Source organism: Rhincodon typus, chromosome 6, assembly GCF_021869965.1.
Source record: "Rhincodon typus isolate 14 chromosome 6, sRhiTyp1.1, whole genome shotgun sequence".
NCBI classification, from domain to species: Eukaryota; Metazoa; Chordata; class Chondrichthyes; order Orectolobiformes; family Rhincodontidae; genus Rhincodon; species Rhincodon typus.
In genome coordinates this window covers 22,337,843-22,352,978 of record NC_063337.1, presented here as the reverse complement: position 1 = coordinate 22,352,978, position 15,136 = coordinate 22,337,843, and the positions used below count along the sequence as shown (strand labels likewise).

General features: G+C 41.4%; 1 protein-coding gene across 1 annotated transcript in view; it reads left to right on the top strand.

Annotated features, from left to right (window-relative positions):
* The window catches only part of LOC109913292 (anosmin-1), a 215,278-nt gene that overhangs the window by 163,284 nt on the left and 36,858 nt on the right, over nucleotides 1-15,136 (top strand). Inside the window, exons 5-6 of the mRNA XM_048598054.1 lie at nucleotides 4,550-4,734; nucleotides 14,759-14,888. Coding sequence (XP_048454011.1) covers nucleotides 4,550-4,734; nucleotides 14,759-14,888 — 315 coding nt within the window. The remainder of the gene's footprint in view (nucleotides 1-4,549; nucleotides 4,735-14,758; nucleotides 14,889-15,136) is intronic.

Sequence of the window (15,136 nt, the reverse complement as noted above, 5' to 3'; positions counted from 1 at the left end):
CTCGTCCCTGCCTCCCTAACCTGTTCTTCCTCCCACCTATCCCCTCCTCCCACCTCAAGCCGCACCTCCATCTCCTACCGACCAACCTCATCCCGCCCCCTTGACCTGTCCGTCCTCCCTGGACTGACCTATCCCCTTCCTAACTCCCTACCTACACTCACCTTTCCTGGCCCCATCCCCGCCTCTTCGACCTGTTTGTTTCTTCTCCATCTATCCTCTCCTCTATCCCTCTTCTATTCGCCTCCCACTCTCTCCCTATTTATTTCAAAACCCCCTTCCCCTCCCCCTTTTCTGATGAAGGGTCTAGGCCCGAAACGTCAGCCTCTCTGCTCCTATGATGCTGCTTGGCCTGCTGTGTTCATCCAGCCCTGCACCTTGTTATCTTGCTTGAAGTGCTGTTTATAATTGTAAGTGAACTGAATGCTAATGTTTGTCATAAATAATAAAAAAAAAATAAGTCAGAATTGAAAATCAGATCCCCTCTTGTAAACTTTTTAACCTCACCTCTTAGCTGCTTGTAGTTTGATACATATTCTGGTGAAATATTGTACAATTATATTCTTTAAAAGTTCTTATTGTATTGTAACTTCAATATATGTGGTATAACCTTAATGCATAGCTTGACATTCTCTATAAGAGTGCAAATTTTTAAATCTGCTCTTGGGAGATATTGGGAACTGAATAGCTTTGGCAAACCCAGCATTTAGTGCTGACCCTAATTGTCTTTGAAGAAGTGATTGAATAGTTAACGAGGCCATTTCAGAGGGCAATTTAGAGTCAAACACATTACTTTCAGTCCGGAGTCACACCTAGCCCAGACTGCGTGAGGATAGCAGATTTCCTCTCCTGAAGGGCATTAGTGAATTGAATGAGTTTTTACAACCAAATAACAAGCAGAAATACTGTCAATGTTGGAACTCTGAAATAAAAGCAGAACATGGTGGAAACATTCAGCAGGTGTGGCAGTAGTGTGGAGAGAAAAATGGAATTAATATTTCACGTCAACGGCTTTACATCAGAACAACCTTCACAACAAATTGGTAGTTCCATGATCATATTAAAGAAACCAGCCTTTTATTCCATATTTATTGAACTTACATTTCCCTTAGGTTCTGTTTGAGTTCAATTTTCTGAAGTAATATCCTGGGTCTCTGGATTATTAGTCCAGTAACATTTCTGCGTCACTGCCACATTCATTTGAGTTTACTGTGGCGAATGGAGTGAAATTATTTTGTGTATTTTCTTTATTTGTTCATGGGGTATCTATGTTGCTGGCTAGTTTGACAATTGACAGTGTTCGCATGGTCACCATGAGGCTAACTATTAATTCAGATTTTTATTGACTTCAAATTTCACCACCTGTTGTGGTGGGATTCAAATCCTTATCCCCTGAGCATTAGCCTGGAGTTCTGGATTACTAGTAAAATGTCATTACCTCTGCACCACCACTCCTCACCCATACATCTTAGTTTAGACTAAATTAGTACAGTGTTGCTGACTCTTCCAAAAATTCATCCTCATATCGGAAATGCTAACATAATTCAATGTCCAGACCGTGGGCTCATTGTTTCTTTAACTTGTTCAGAACTTACTGATTGAAGACAAACCTAAAAACAGTATCAAACTTATCTTTCACTTCACATCTTGTTAAGGATCTCCACTGTAAGCTGGTGAGGCAGCGGAAAGAGTCAGAGGGTTAGAATAGGTGAAAAGGGAATTCAGCTCTTTCAGACAATATTATAAACACAAGTGCTATTTTATTGGTGTACTGGTAATGGAGGTGGGAATGAGTAGCATGAGAAGACATGGGTGAACTGTTGTATCTCTTTCAACCACACAATAATATCAACACAGCTATAAATAATAGGTTGGAGAATGTATTCAAATTTTCCAACATTCTGCAGCAGCGGAACATACACACAGGCTCAGTGGTTAGCATTGCTGCCTCACTGTGCCGGGGACCCAGGTTAGATTCCAGCCTTGGGTGACTCTCTGTGTGGAGTTTGCACATTCTCCCCGTGTCTGCGTGGGTTTCCTCCCACTCTCCAAAGATGTGCAGGTTAAGTGCATTGTCCATGCTGAATTGCCCATAGTGTCCAGGGATGTGCAGGTTAGGTGGATTAGCCTTGGGAAATGTAGGATTACAGGGATAGAGCAGGGGGGTGAGTCCAGGTGGAATGCTGTTCCAGGGGAGGGGTCAGTGTGAACTGTATGGACCAAATTGCCTGTTTCCACACTGTAGGGATTCCAGGATTCCATGAATTGACTGCAACCTTCTGATCTTTTCACAGCAGTCACATCAGTTAATGAACATCCAGATAGTATGTGACCATCCCTAAGTCATTGATGGTGGGTTGCAGAAAGTGACCAAAACACCCATATTTTAAGGACATTATGAGTTGCCCATTTATTTTCTTAGAAATTATACCAGGATAGGGTTCTTAACTTCAGTTGAGAATTATGGCCTTGTTGTGCAGTTCTCCATTGGCTCCAACTATATGTTTACAATCTGACATGTGAGAGAACAGGATCATCATTCAGGATGACATTTAGTGCACTGAAAGGTTTCTAGAGACTGTTAGAAAAATGACATTGGGCCAGATTTTCTGAGGAGAGCAATCTCTACCCTTTTTTGTGAAGGGACAGTGGTCCACATTTCTGACAGGTGATCATAATCGGGGCTCCTTCACAAAGGCAGAGTGGTACTTGCATTCTGACAGTTCTGTCATGGTGCAGAACAATTGGGGGGAAGACAAACCACAAACCCCTTTTCAAGGCAGTCAGCTGCCATTATCTGAAATTTAAAGGTCCAAAATCAAAGACAACCACTTTGATAGCAGCTGATAAAAGGTAAGTGCATTAGTGTGAGCTCAGGTGCCAAGTAAGTAGGTTGTAAACTGGGTAATGGCAGCGTGCCAGGTGATTGGGATGCCAAGTGGTGGTTAGGGGTAGGAGGTCAGATTGTATGGTGTCTGGTGTCTAGGATATCACGTGGGTAGTGGTAGGTTGCCAAAGGGGTAGGGGTAGAGTGCCAGAGAGTAGGATACTATGGGTGGGGATAGGTTGCCAGAGGGCGAAAAGGGAGATAGATCCAGCAATGGACGAAGGAGAGCATTAGGTCCAGTGGAGTGGTGGGGGTGTTGGGTCCCTGGGGTGTCAGTTCAGGGTCTGGGACATGTAAGTGATCTGGGAGAGGTATTGTCGAAGATGTGCATGATAAGTATGGCATCTATTGAAGAGTTGGTCAGGAGTTAGACTATGTATTTCATTGTCTAATTTTTCTTAAGTAACTATGTACTTAATTGCATCAGAACCCTCCATATTCTCTGATTTAAATGAAAACTTTTGGAGGGTTGAAGGTGTTGAGGAATTTCCCAATGGAAAATCCAATTTCCCAGACAATTCATTTGATGTCTGCTACAATGCGGATTTCGCGACAGAATACCGGCTGTCTGGTCATTGGAAAATCCAGGCTAAAATAATTGAAAAAGCATATCCATTTTTCTGGAAGATGCATAGTGATCTGCCATGCTCAGCGAGAAGAAAAAAATGCCCAAGATGTAGCTTGAGGAAGAGGAGAATGGTGGTAGTGCAAGTTCAACTGTTGCTGCTTGAAAGTAAGATTTCACCCAACAGCAGACCTAACACTTGCTGCTCGGTTCCTGAGGTAACAGAGAACTGTTGTATACTTCCAACGTTCTGTGGTATTCTTCAGGTCATGGTTCACTATGATTCTTGAATTATGAAGTGACTCACTGTGGCAATGTTGTATTTTTTGCTCAGCAACATCCTGTCCTCCCTCTGTAGGTCTTCTGTGTGAGAAAAAAATTACCTTTTGTTCTTCATCTGTATATCCATGGGCTGGATGAGCTTCATATGTGAGCACACTGTGTAAGACTTTCCTATCCGCATCCTGGGTACTCTTCTTCCAGTTCTATCACCAGAGCTTTCTTTCATTTGGGACTTTTTCTGTAAATGCCCTGCATATTTATTATCTTCCAACCTTCAAAAGTCTCTCAATCCTGACCTCTTTCAACATGCTGTTGCTCAATTCTTCCAAAGTTTGGCCACATTGACATATATAACCATATAACTTAGAATATTTGCTACATTAGAGGTGCTATACAAATACGTATTGCTATTCTGTTTAACTGATAAAGTAGTATTCTTATGATATTTTTCAACTGACTTACTCAATTATGTTTTCACTACATGCTCTGACAGATCAGAGTTTCTTAGAGTATAGTTGGGAATTTGTGTAGACATATTTAAGAAGAAAAGGCAAAGATTTGAGCTTGTATTTAATTCACTACATGGTTCTTGAGCCTTGTCAATCCTGAGAAAATGTTGCATGAGAAGCTCAGCTACAAAATATATAAAAATAATCAGCATTCCTCTAGTGTCTTTTTAAAATTGCACCTTTAGAAAAAATGTTATATGTAGTCTTTTATTTGACTTTCATTCTATACATACGTAAATTTCTTCTGCATTACCATCGGTATTCTTTAACTGCTATAATGATAATCCCCAATGGTGCCCTCTGATACAGGTGTCCCACTGAAGCCCAGAAAGGAACTAAGTTTTGCAGAGGTGCCAACTGGAAATCTGGAGATCAAATGGTCATCAAAGTTCAACATTTCTGTTGAGCCAGTTATCTACGTAGTACAGCGAAGATGGAACTATGGCATCCACCCTAGTGAAGATGATGCCTCTCACTGGCAAACGGTAGCACAGGTCAGTGATACTCATGAACCAGATTAATATTACACTCAAATAATAATCATTGCTTGAAAATTTCAGTGAAGGCAGAGGTGCATGGATTCTTGACTGTCAATGGAATTAAAGGCTATTGGGGTAAGACAGAAAGTGGAGATTGGCCATGAGATAAGCGAATGATAGGGCAGGCTAGAGGGGCTGATGGGCCTATTCCTGCTCCTAATTTTTATTTTCATATTGCAAATTTATTTGGGGAAGCAAACACCAGATTTCTGCTATACTTTATGTGTAAAAATGCTTTTTGATTCTGCTCCTTATTGGCTTTGATCCTATTTTGAGGTTATGTTTTCTTATTATGGATTCCTTCACCACAGGAAATAGTTTCCCTGTATCTACCCCTAATAAATCCCAAAATCATTTAAAATACCTCATTTAGATCATGCATCAACCACCTGAACTCAAGGGGATATAGGCCAAGTTCAGATAACCGAATCTCATGACATGACTTCTTAAGCTCTAGTGAATCATTCCAGTCAAACTGCACTGTAACTCTTAAGTGTCAGCTGTGGTTGGTAGCACACTTGCCTCTGCGTCATGTGGTGTTGTGAATGGTCCAGGTCCCAGTCCAGGGCCTGGGCATAACATATCTCAGCTGGAGATTTTGTCATGGAGGCACATGGAATGGGAGACTGATGCCCCCCCACCGACCACAACCACCGCCATCAAGCTGTTAACCTTAATACGGGTGGGGCAGGAAAAGTGGCTGTGAAATTAGCAGCCCATTAACCAGATATAAATAAATAACTAAAAGAAACTAAAAGCACAATCAACCCAATATTACTGTGCCCAACTATAACATAAATGTTTAATGGCAGAATGGAAGATGGAGTGCTATTTGACTCCCCCAGGTTAGGGGATCCATGGGAACTTCATCCTGGAGCAAGTTGCAGTACCAGCAGCGGCTACCACAATCGGATTGGCCGACAGCTCCTGCGAGTGGGATTTCTTGCCACTGAGGGGCACTAAGTTAGCTCACCCCCAGCAAGTTATAGATGCAGGACAGACTGTGGTTCTGTCTCCACTAGTTGGCTGCAGGCTTGTCAGACGGGAGGTGGGTGGGAGTCGGTGGTTGGGGTGGTGGAGTGTGGGTCAACCCAGATAACTTGCTACCGAGGTGGATAACTCGAGTCAGGGAATTTTCAAAGGCAGCTACGAATGGGCAATAAATGCGGCCTTGCCAGTGACATTTTGTGATAGAGTAAGGGAATAAATAATTCCTGACTCGCTGGACCTGCCTCAGTAGAAAGGAACCCAAATGGCATGGTTTTCACCCAACAAAGCAGGTGTGAATGGAAGTGTAGGAAGTAGGAGGCGACATGGATGACGTGGGTGAGCTGGTGAATAATCTACCTTAGCTCTCTAGGACTTTATTATGATTGTATTGTAACATTATTTGCCTTCTGGACCTCATCGAAAGGTGCTAAAAGCACTTGTCACTGATATCAGCATGTCAAGAAAATCTTTTAACTAGGAATGGACACAAATGGTTGTTTTGAACAATTGTCCACCATGAGAAGCAGTCTAATATCCTCCTAACATCTTGTTTCTCTAATTTTAACTGAGAATATATGACAACCTTCTCCTCAAACGGTCACCCCTTAATCACTCTAGCCTCCAGTAACTCCATGCAATGGCTCTCCATACTATCTTGCCAGACCTCAGGAGCCACACAAAGATGAAGTATCATTGTATAACAGGATTCATTATATCAAAACAACTCCTACTTTTGAAAGCCCATTCAAACCTGTCAAATCTCAAATCTCTTATAAAAACAAACTTCCATTCATACGCCGCATCAAGACAGCAATTTTTTTAATAGCCTTTTTAAACTGTCAATTTATGAATGAAATTAGAAACCCCCACCCTCAACTGAGATATTTGTAGACTTTGGAAATTAGCCAAGCTTTCATAAAACACCCTTAGGGCTATGTTAACAAATCAATTTTGAAATGGCTAGAGTAGTGTTTTACCCATAACTGACACTTGCAGCCTTTTTTCTCATTTTTAAAAAAATAACTTCACATCATTCAGTCCCCATCTACCCTTCAAAGACATTTATATCTACTTCAAAAATTCATGACTCCCACACAATGGGCTTAAGATTCTTGTGACAGCCAAAATAGTTTCTATTTAAACTCACGCTGTTGAGTTTGGGTCTCTATCACATGTGAATCATACCTTGGCCCCTGTATCTTACTGGCAAAATTCATATCTGTCAGAAATGGAATGGGGAATCAGAACGGAAGAGCTAAGGGCATTCTTGCCAAGTTAGCAGATAACACAAAGATAGGTGGAAGAACAGGTAGTGTTGAGGAATGGGGAGGCTGCAGAAGGACTTGGAAGGTTAGGAGAGTGGGCAAAGAGGTGGCGCATGGAATACAATGTGGTAAAGTGTGAAGTTATGCACTTTGGTAGGAAGAATAGAGGCATAGACTATTTTCTAAGTGGGGTAAGGCTTCAGAAATCTGAAGCATGAAAGGACTTGGGAGTCCTAGTTCAGGATTCTCTTAAGGTTAATATGAAGTTCTAGTTGGCAATTTGGAAGGCAAATGCGATATTGCATTCATTTCAAGAGGCCTAGAATACAACAGCTGAGATGTACTGCTAAGGTTGTGTAAGGCTCTGGTCAGACCGCATTTAGAATATTGTGAACATTTGGCCCCATATTTAAGGAAGCATATGCTGACTTTCGAGGGGGTCCAGAGGAGGTTCACAAGAATGATCCCAGAGATGAAGGGCTTGTCATATGAGGAGTAGTTGAGGACTCTGGGCCTGCACTCAATGGAGTTTAGAGGAATGAACGGGATCTCATGGAAACTCACAGAATATTGACAGGCCTGGATACAGTGGACAGGGAGAAGATGTTTCCTCTAGTAGGAGAGACTAGGAGCCAAGGCACAGCCTCATAATGACGGAACAATGCTTTATAACTGAGATGAGGATGAATTTCTGCAGCCAGAGGATAGCGAATCTATAGAACTTTTTGCTGTAGAATGCTGTGGACGCAAAGTTATTGATGTATTCAAGACAGAGATAGATTGGTTCTTGGTTAATAAGAGAATCAAAGCTTATGGGGAGAAGACAGGATTCTGGGGTTGGGAAACATATCAACCGTGATTGAATAGTGGAGCAGACCCCCTGGGCCAGATGGCCTAATTTTTCTCCTATGTCTTATGGTCTATGGGGCTTTCAGGACCAGCCTGTTATTTTGGAAGCTCTGCAGAGTTTCCACAACTGCAAGAATCCAGGCCCTTGAATGGGATTTGTATGTGGAAACTTGTAACCCTAAGGTGAGAGAACCATCAACTGTGCCACACCTAATACAGATCTGTAGATGTCTCATCAATATTTATTCATCAATCAGCATCACAAAAGCAATGTCTCCGTTCATTATCACATTGCAGTTTGTGGCAGATGTCTGAATGTAAATTGGTTGTAGCACAATTGCTACATTGCAACAGTGACTGCATTTGAAACAGACTTAATGGTCTGTAAAATGCTTGAAAGTCTTATATAAATGCAAAATTTTCTTTCAAGGCCAATAAACCTTTCTTGAGATTCAGTGGAAGTTAAAATGAACAATACCTCAGGTGTGGATCTGACCAAGGCTCCGTATAACTGAGACATCATTCAGTGATATCCTGACTTTTGTACTCCAACCAAGATTTGTGAGTGTTTGGAATGCCTTTTGTACTTGTACATAAGCTTGAAGTCCACCAGGGCCAAGTAATACCGCACTCATGTAAAATCAAGTTTGTTTTGCCTGAGTTAAACCAGCCACGGCAGGAACAGAATAGGGGCCTGAAGATTGTGTGCTATGGCAGGAAATGTGTCAGAATCACATGAGACGTCCAGCAATGCTTATCTTGAAGCTGGGAACCATTCACCACATTTTTTCACTAAGTACCCGATATCAAAGACAGTTTCTCATTAGACAGAGGCAAGTTGCATGTTAAGGGGGATTATTATTTGTCAATAACCTTATTAGCAGCAGAGTTTGCCTCATTAATATGTAGCATTCTATTGTAGCACCCCTGCAAGCGAACAGGATACTGAAACAAACAGGATCCCGCCCCCTTGACCTGTCCGTCCTCCCTGGACTGACCCATCTCCTCCCTAACTCCCCACCTACACTCACCTTTACTGGCTCCATCCCCGCCTCTTTGACCTGTCTGTCTCCTCTCCACCTATCTTCTCCTCTATCCATCTTCTATCCGCCTCCCCCTCTCTCCCTATTTATTTCAGAACCCCCTTCCCCTCCCCCATTTCTGAAGAAGGGTCTAGGCCCGAAACGTCAGCCTTCCTGCTCCTCTGATGCTGCTTGGCCGACTGTGTTCATCCAGTTCTACACCTTGTTTTCTAGGATACTGAAAATTCTTGACATGGAAGTCAGAACCACAGGTACCTGACTACTTCAGCTCGCCACTTGCTCCAAAGGACTTTCGTGTTGCAGACCAAGAACCAATATCTCAGGGCACACTGCATGGGCAGTAGCCACATGCAAGCAAGTCCAGAGGCAATGGTGTCTGATCCATGCCAGCCTCTAAGAACCCTCATGCCACAATTGTGATCCAACTACGGTGTGATTCTGCACTCCAATGTGGCACCATGGGCTGATCCAGCAGCTATCATTGTAGAGCCGCAGCAAGGACATTTTGTGCTCAGGGGCATGCGCCCAGCTCGTGGTCGAGACCAGGCTGCATTTCTGGGCTGTGTGCTTGCTCTCTAACCGCTCATTCACTTTGAACCTACCTGGATCCTCATAGCATCTCTCCTTTACCTTGTCTTGTCTTTATGAAGCAGACACCTCAGCCAGAGGTACACTGGGCTCACAGTTCTAACAAAGGGTCATTGGACTTGAAATACTTACAGGCCTGCTGAGTTTGTCGAGCACTTTCTGTTTTTATTTCATATCTCCAGCATCTGCAATTCTGTGTTTTATTTTACTTCATTCTATAAGTTGCTGTCCCACAACATTCAGGGCTGTATTATGCATGATATTGAATTGCAAGCACACTAATGAGTAACTAGTAAATCACTTCGCTACATTGGCCATGTTCAGAACCATGATGACCTGTGATTTGTTGTGACATTTTTTGATTGTATGTGGTTTACCAGTTTGTAACTGGAGCGTTTTATAAATCAAAACTCCAAACAGAAATCCTGTCACAGCAAATGCTTTTTATTTGAAAAACATTGAGGGATCAGCAGATAGACCTGTGTAAAGCCAAAATTTCATGAAAAACTATGTCGATTATCAGTCAGCTAATTGGATAGTGTCCTGTTTACCTCTACATGTAGTTTTACGACTATGTAATCAGTTTATTGATTATAAACATTCTTAAGGGTTTGGAAATGATTTCTATCTTAGAGTGTAGAGTACAATCACATACACAGATATTACTGATGCTATACCAACAATACACATGGCATTGCTTGCTTCCAGTGAACCCATATCAACAGCCTTTGAGGAAATGCACCTTGTGGGTTTAATGAAATAAAACTGCATTGCACTGGCAGCTTTGTTTCTTTGCTTACCCTAATGTTTGAATATTTTATCAAAGGTGTACATTGTTAAAAGTACATCTTGTTTAAACAAATTTGTTTCAACTTTTCCTTAAGGTCCATGTTAAGTATGGGCAGATTTGATTAACTGTTGCTGCTGCAAACTTCTACATAATTCTATTTCACAATTTGCGTGTGAGAAAAGAAGATGAGGGAAACAGAAACAAACAAAACTGAGAGGTAGTTCTTCTTTAAGCTCTGAAATTCATAGAGGTGGTCTTTTATTTTTGCAGCAAGAATCTAAATTCCTGTGTAATTACTTACAGTTTTTCATAGCTTGGTATCATAACTTCATATTTATAAAATTACAAACAGAGATTCTCTCTATGGCGCTGTGCTTCAATATTCTCCTTGCTGGCATCAATAGCCTCAATCTATAAGGAAATAAAAAATAGGAGCAGGAGTAGAGAACCTGAAATGTTATGTCTGTTTTCTCTTCACAGATACTGCTGGACCTACTGAGTTTCTCCAGCAATTTCTGTTTTTGTTGCAGGAGTAGACGAAATGTCCCAATGAGCCTATTCCATGATTTAATACGATTATGGCTAATCTAAGACTACTACTCCATCTTCCTGATAGTGCCCTAACCGTTGATTTACAGAGACCAAAAACCTATCTATCTTACCCTTAAACATTTTTCAATAATGTCAGAATTTTTCAGTGCAGGAATACAGAAGATGTTTCCTCTGGCTAGTGAGTCTAAGACCAACGGGATACAGGATGAGACCATTAAAACTGAGAAGAAGGGGAATTTCTTCATTCAGAGGGTGGTGAATCTTTGGCATTCCCTACCCCAAAGGGCTGTGGAAGCTCAATCATTATGAGCATGTTCAAGACAGAAACTGATAGGTTTTTAAAGACTAATTACATCAAGAGCTATGGAGATAGTGCAGGAAGTGGCATTGAAGTAGATGATCATCTATGATCTAATTGAAATGCAGGCTTGATTGGCTGAATGGCCTACTCCTGTGTTCCTTCGATCATCCACAACACTTTAGGATGACAAATTCAATTGAGTCTCAATCCTTTGAGTGAAGTAATTTCTCCTCATTTCAGTCCATCTGATTATACCTTTATCCAAAGACTGTGACCCTGTGTTTTGGATTCCTCAGGAAGCAGAAGCTATCTCTCAGTAATCTAGATGTCAAACCTCTTTCAAATCTTGTATGTCTCAATGCTTCTCATTCTTCTAAGCAATATAGAATATTTACACGCCCACTCATCGCGAAACTGGACCTTCCTCCCATGGATCAACTTAGTGAGCCTTCACTGTTCCATATCCAAGTACATCCATTCACTAATGTGGAAACCAAACTGCACACAGTACTCCAGAGTGGTTTAGCCAAAGCTCTGTAACAATGTTAGCAAGGCTTCGTAATTCCTGTACTTTAAATGCCTTGCGATAAAGGCCAACATGCCTTTGGCTTACAACATCCTAATGGCTTACTGCACCTGCACGTTGACTTTCTGCACTCCTTGTACAAGCACTCCCAGGTTTCTTTGAATATCATTATGTGTAATTTTCACATCTATTCAAAAATATTGTGCTTTTTTATTTTAGTGACCAAAGTAACAACAAGTAACTCACATTTTTATTTGCCATCCTATTGCCTTTTCAGTTAATCTGTCTGGGACTCTTTGGAGCCCCTCTGCGTCCTTCCCACAGCTTACCTTTCCCGTTAGGTGGATTCAAAATTAGAGATATTACTTTCTGTATTAAAGATTATAAGCAGCTGAGACTCCAGCACTGATCCTTGCTTCCTGTCCATTAACCAAACCATTATCCTTGCTAATATAATACACGTTATTCCAAACATTTTTATTACACCTATTAACCTATTGTATGGAGCCTTAATGAATGCCTTTGGGAATCCAAGTACATTACATTGACTGGCTCCCTTTTATCTAGTTGCTTCCTCAAATAATTCTAATACATGTTGTCAAATGGAATGCTCTTTTCGTAAAATCCTGTTGACTTTTACTAGCCACTCTTTAAGTGCATTGTGAAAATTTCCTTAATAACAGGTACACGCATTTTTTCCAAATGACTGATGTTGGGCTAACTGGCTAACTGGCCTTTAGTTTACCATTCTCCTCTGTCTCTCATGAAAAGTGGTATAACATTTGTAATGTGACCATCATCAATTCTAAGGAATTTTGGAAGATTACAGCTAATATTACCTCTGCAGCTATTGTTACAGACCAGACCAGACTCCCTCAAAATATTTTAAGAAGGTAGCCTAGACCCTAATTTTTTCTTATTTTAAAGGCAAATGTAAAGCACTTTATTAAATGCAATTTGACTGGTCAAACTACTCGATGTTAAACAAAATACAATATATTTAAACGCCACAGTTAAAACACAAAAATAAAGGAACTCAGAATAACTTAACTCTATTAGAAAACTTAACAGAATAATAGATACGGTAACTATTATTAATTAACTGTTCCAATACAGGAACATCCCATAGACACACCCCTTGGCCAAAAGGAATATTCAGAAATCAGATTTTCTCACATGCAGCCTAGCAGCAGAGAGAGAGAAAAAATATCAAGCAAAAACTAAGAGAGAGTAGCAGTCAGGAGACCTTTACTTCAATCCTGTTGAGACTCCAATAGCAACTGATGCTGAATCTCAAAGCTAATAAACTAAAAACTAGAAATCCTGATCTGTGAGAGATGGCCACACCCATCCTGGCTGCTTCTATTGTTCCAATTTTTAAAAAACCCTAACGCCTCACAAGCTGTTTACTTTACTGGCTTTCCAACAAGACAGCTCTTCACCTCAGTCTTAAAATGTCTCTTAAAAAAAAGGACAAAATACTATCTTTTTTCAGAACCATAGATTGGCAGTGCTCAGGACCTGCAGATGTCAGATTTTAGTCCCTCAGGTTTCTCCAATATTTTTTCTGTGCTGATATTTATTTTCTTTATTTGTCCTTTTTTTAGCTCATGGTTTTGGTATGAAACTTGAGCCCTCCATTCTGAAGATGGACAAAGCATTTGTTCAATGTGTGTGCCATTTCCTCATTCCCCAAGATAATTTCTCCTGCCCCTCTACCTGTTTGTTACTAAGATTATTTATCTCAGTCATGATGATGCTGTAGACACTACAGTAAAGCTAAACACAGGCAGTCCCCAGGTTGTGACCAGATTCCATTCTGGAATCCATTTGCAAGTCAATTTGTATGCAACTCAAAACACAATGCCGGACAGTATAATGCAGCCTTTTGTAAGTATAGGAAATGTTCGGGTTTTTAAAATTACACCCTTTTGTGGGATTGTGTTCGTAAGTTTGAATGTTTGTAAGTCTGACTTTCGTAAATTGGGGACTGACTGTATTCCTGGATTAAGGAGGAAGAAAGTCATCTAATGTTTATGTTTTGATCAATGTCAAGTCACAACCAAAAGAGTTTGCACATTGAGTGAGGTTAAGGTTGGCCTTGGGTACAGTGTCCTCCAATGTCAATTAGTTTGCTGACCCTTAGCACAAAGCTTTTATAATGCAGTTCCTGAGAGATTCCCAGTGCTTGTTGAGCCACAGTGCATTATAAATGTGTTAAGTAGAGCAATGAACAACACAGCTCTTGTACGTCAATGCCAGGTATATTGAGAAGTGTCAGAAGTGTCATTTACTGGGCACAACCAATATTTGTGGCATGAGTGGAATCTTCTGCACCTAGAGGAGGTGAGCTTGGAGGCAGGAAAGGCATTGACTTAGACAGGGTGGTGGTATATGCAAACCTGTTGCCTTTATACCTCCACTGGAATTAATCCTTGGGCAGCCCATCCCACTGCCATTGAAATCGTTAAATGGGCAATTAAGGAAGCTTGAGGCTCTCAGGCTACTACCATTAGCATTCATCCAGCTGCAGGTAACAGCTGCTGTTACCCCCTGAGTATCATGTCCTCTTAGGTAGGGCTGGGGGTAGTGTGGGACTCTCAATCAGAGCTTGATCCAGGGACTAGACCAGATGGGAGGAATGGGGGATAGCCGGCTGGTTACCACCTCCCATCCCTTACTTCTGACCCCCTTGCCTGCAACTCCCTGCAACCCCCGAACGTAAGAAACCCGCCCACATCACTGTGCTTTGTCCCGTGTGCTCCGTAATCCTGGGTTTTCCAGGGTTGCTCATCATTCAGCCAGCCTTATGGCGCTGCTGGGCAGTTCTCACTGCTACCCTCTGGGGTATTGATTCCAGGAAAAAAATCTGCCAATACAGATCTCTCATCAACTCTTCAGCCGGCCTGTGAGAGGCCTGATGTGTCATCACGTTTCTGCCTGAACTTTAGGAGTAGTGCCCGCAAATATGCCTCATGCACAAATTAGTGTGATTCTTGTTGGTGCTGATTTGACACAAATTATTCATTTGAATTTCTTAAAACCATTTGCAAAAACTGTTCTTTATGCCACCAGACCACAGAAGAGCGGGTTCAGTTGCCTGACATCCGTCCCAGTCGGTGGTATCAGTTCCGTGTCGCTGCAGTTAATGTACACGGTACAAGAGGATTCACTGCACCCAGCAAACACTTCCGCTCCTCAAAAGGTTTGTACTACTGTTTACATCTTACACCAGCCTGGTGTCTGTCAGTCAGGGATAAGAACTGCTCTCATCGTTTTATTTTTCTCCCTTTGTTTAAAGGTCTTGAAACAGGTGGATTTTCCCAGATTTAGTTAAATGCCTGAAATAACTGTGGTTTTGTGGTGAATATAGTTAGTAGTCTCACCAGAATGAAACATTCTTTGCAACTGCATTCATAATCCTTGGTAAATCTACTGCCTACAATGAAAACA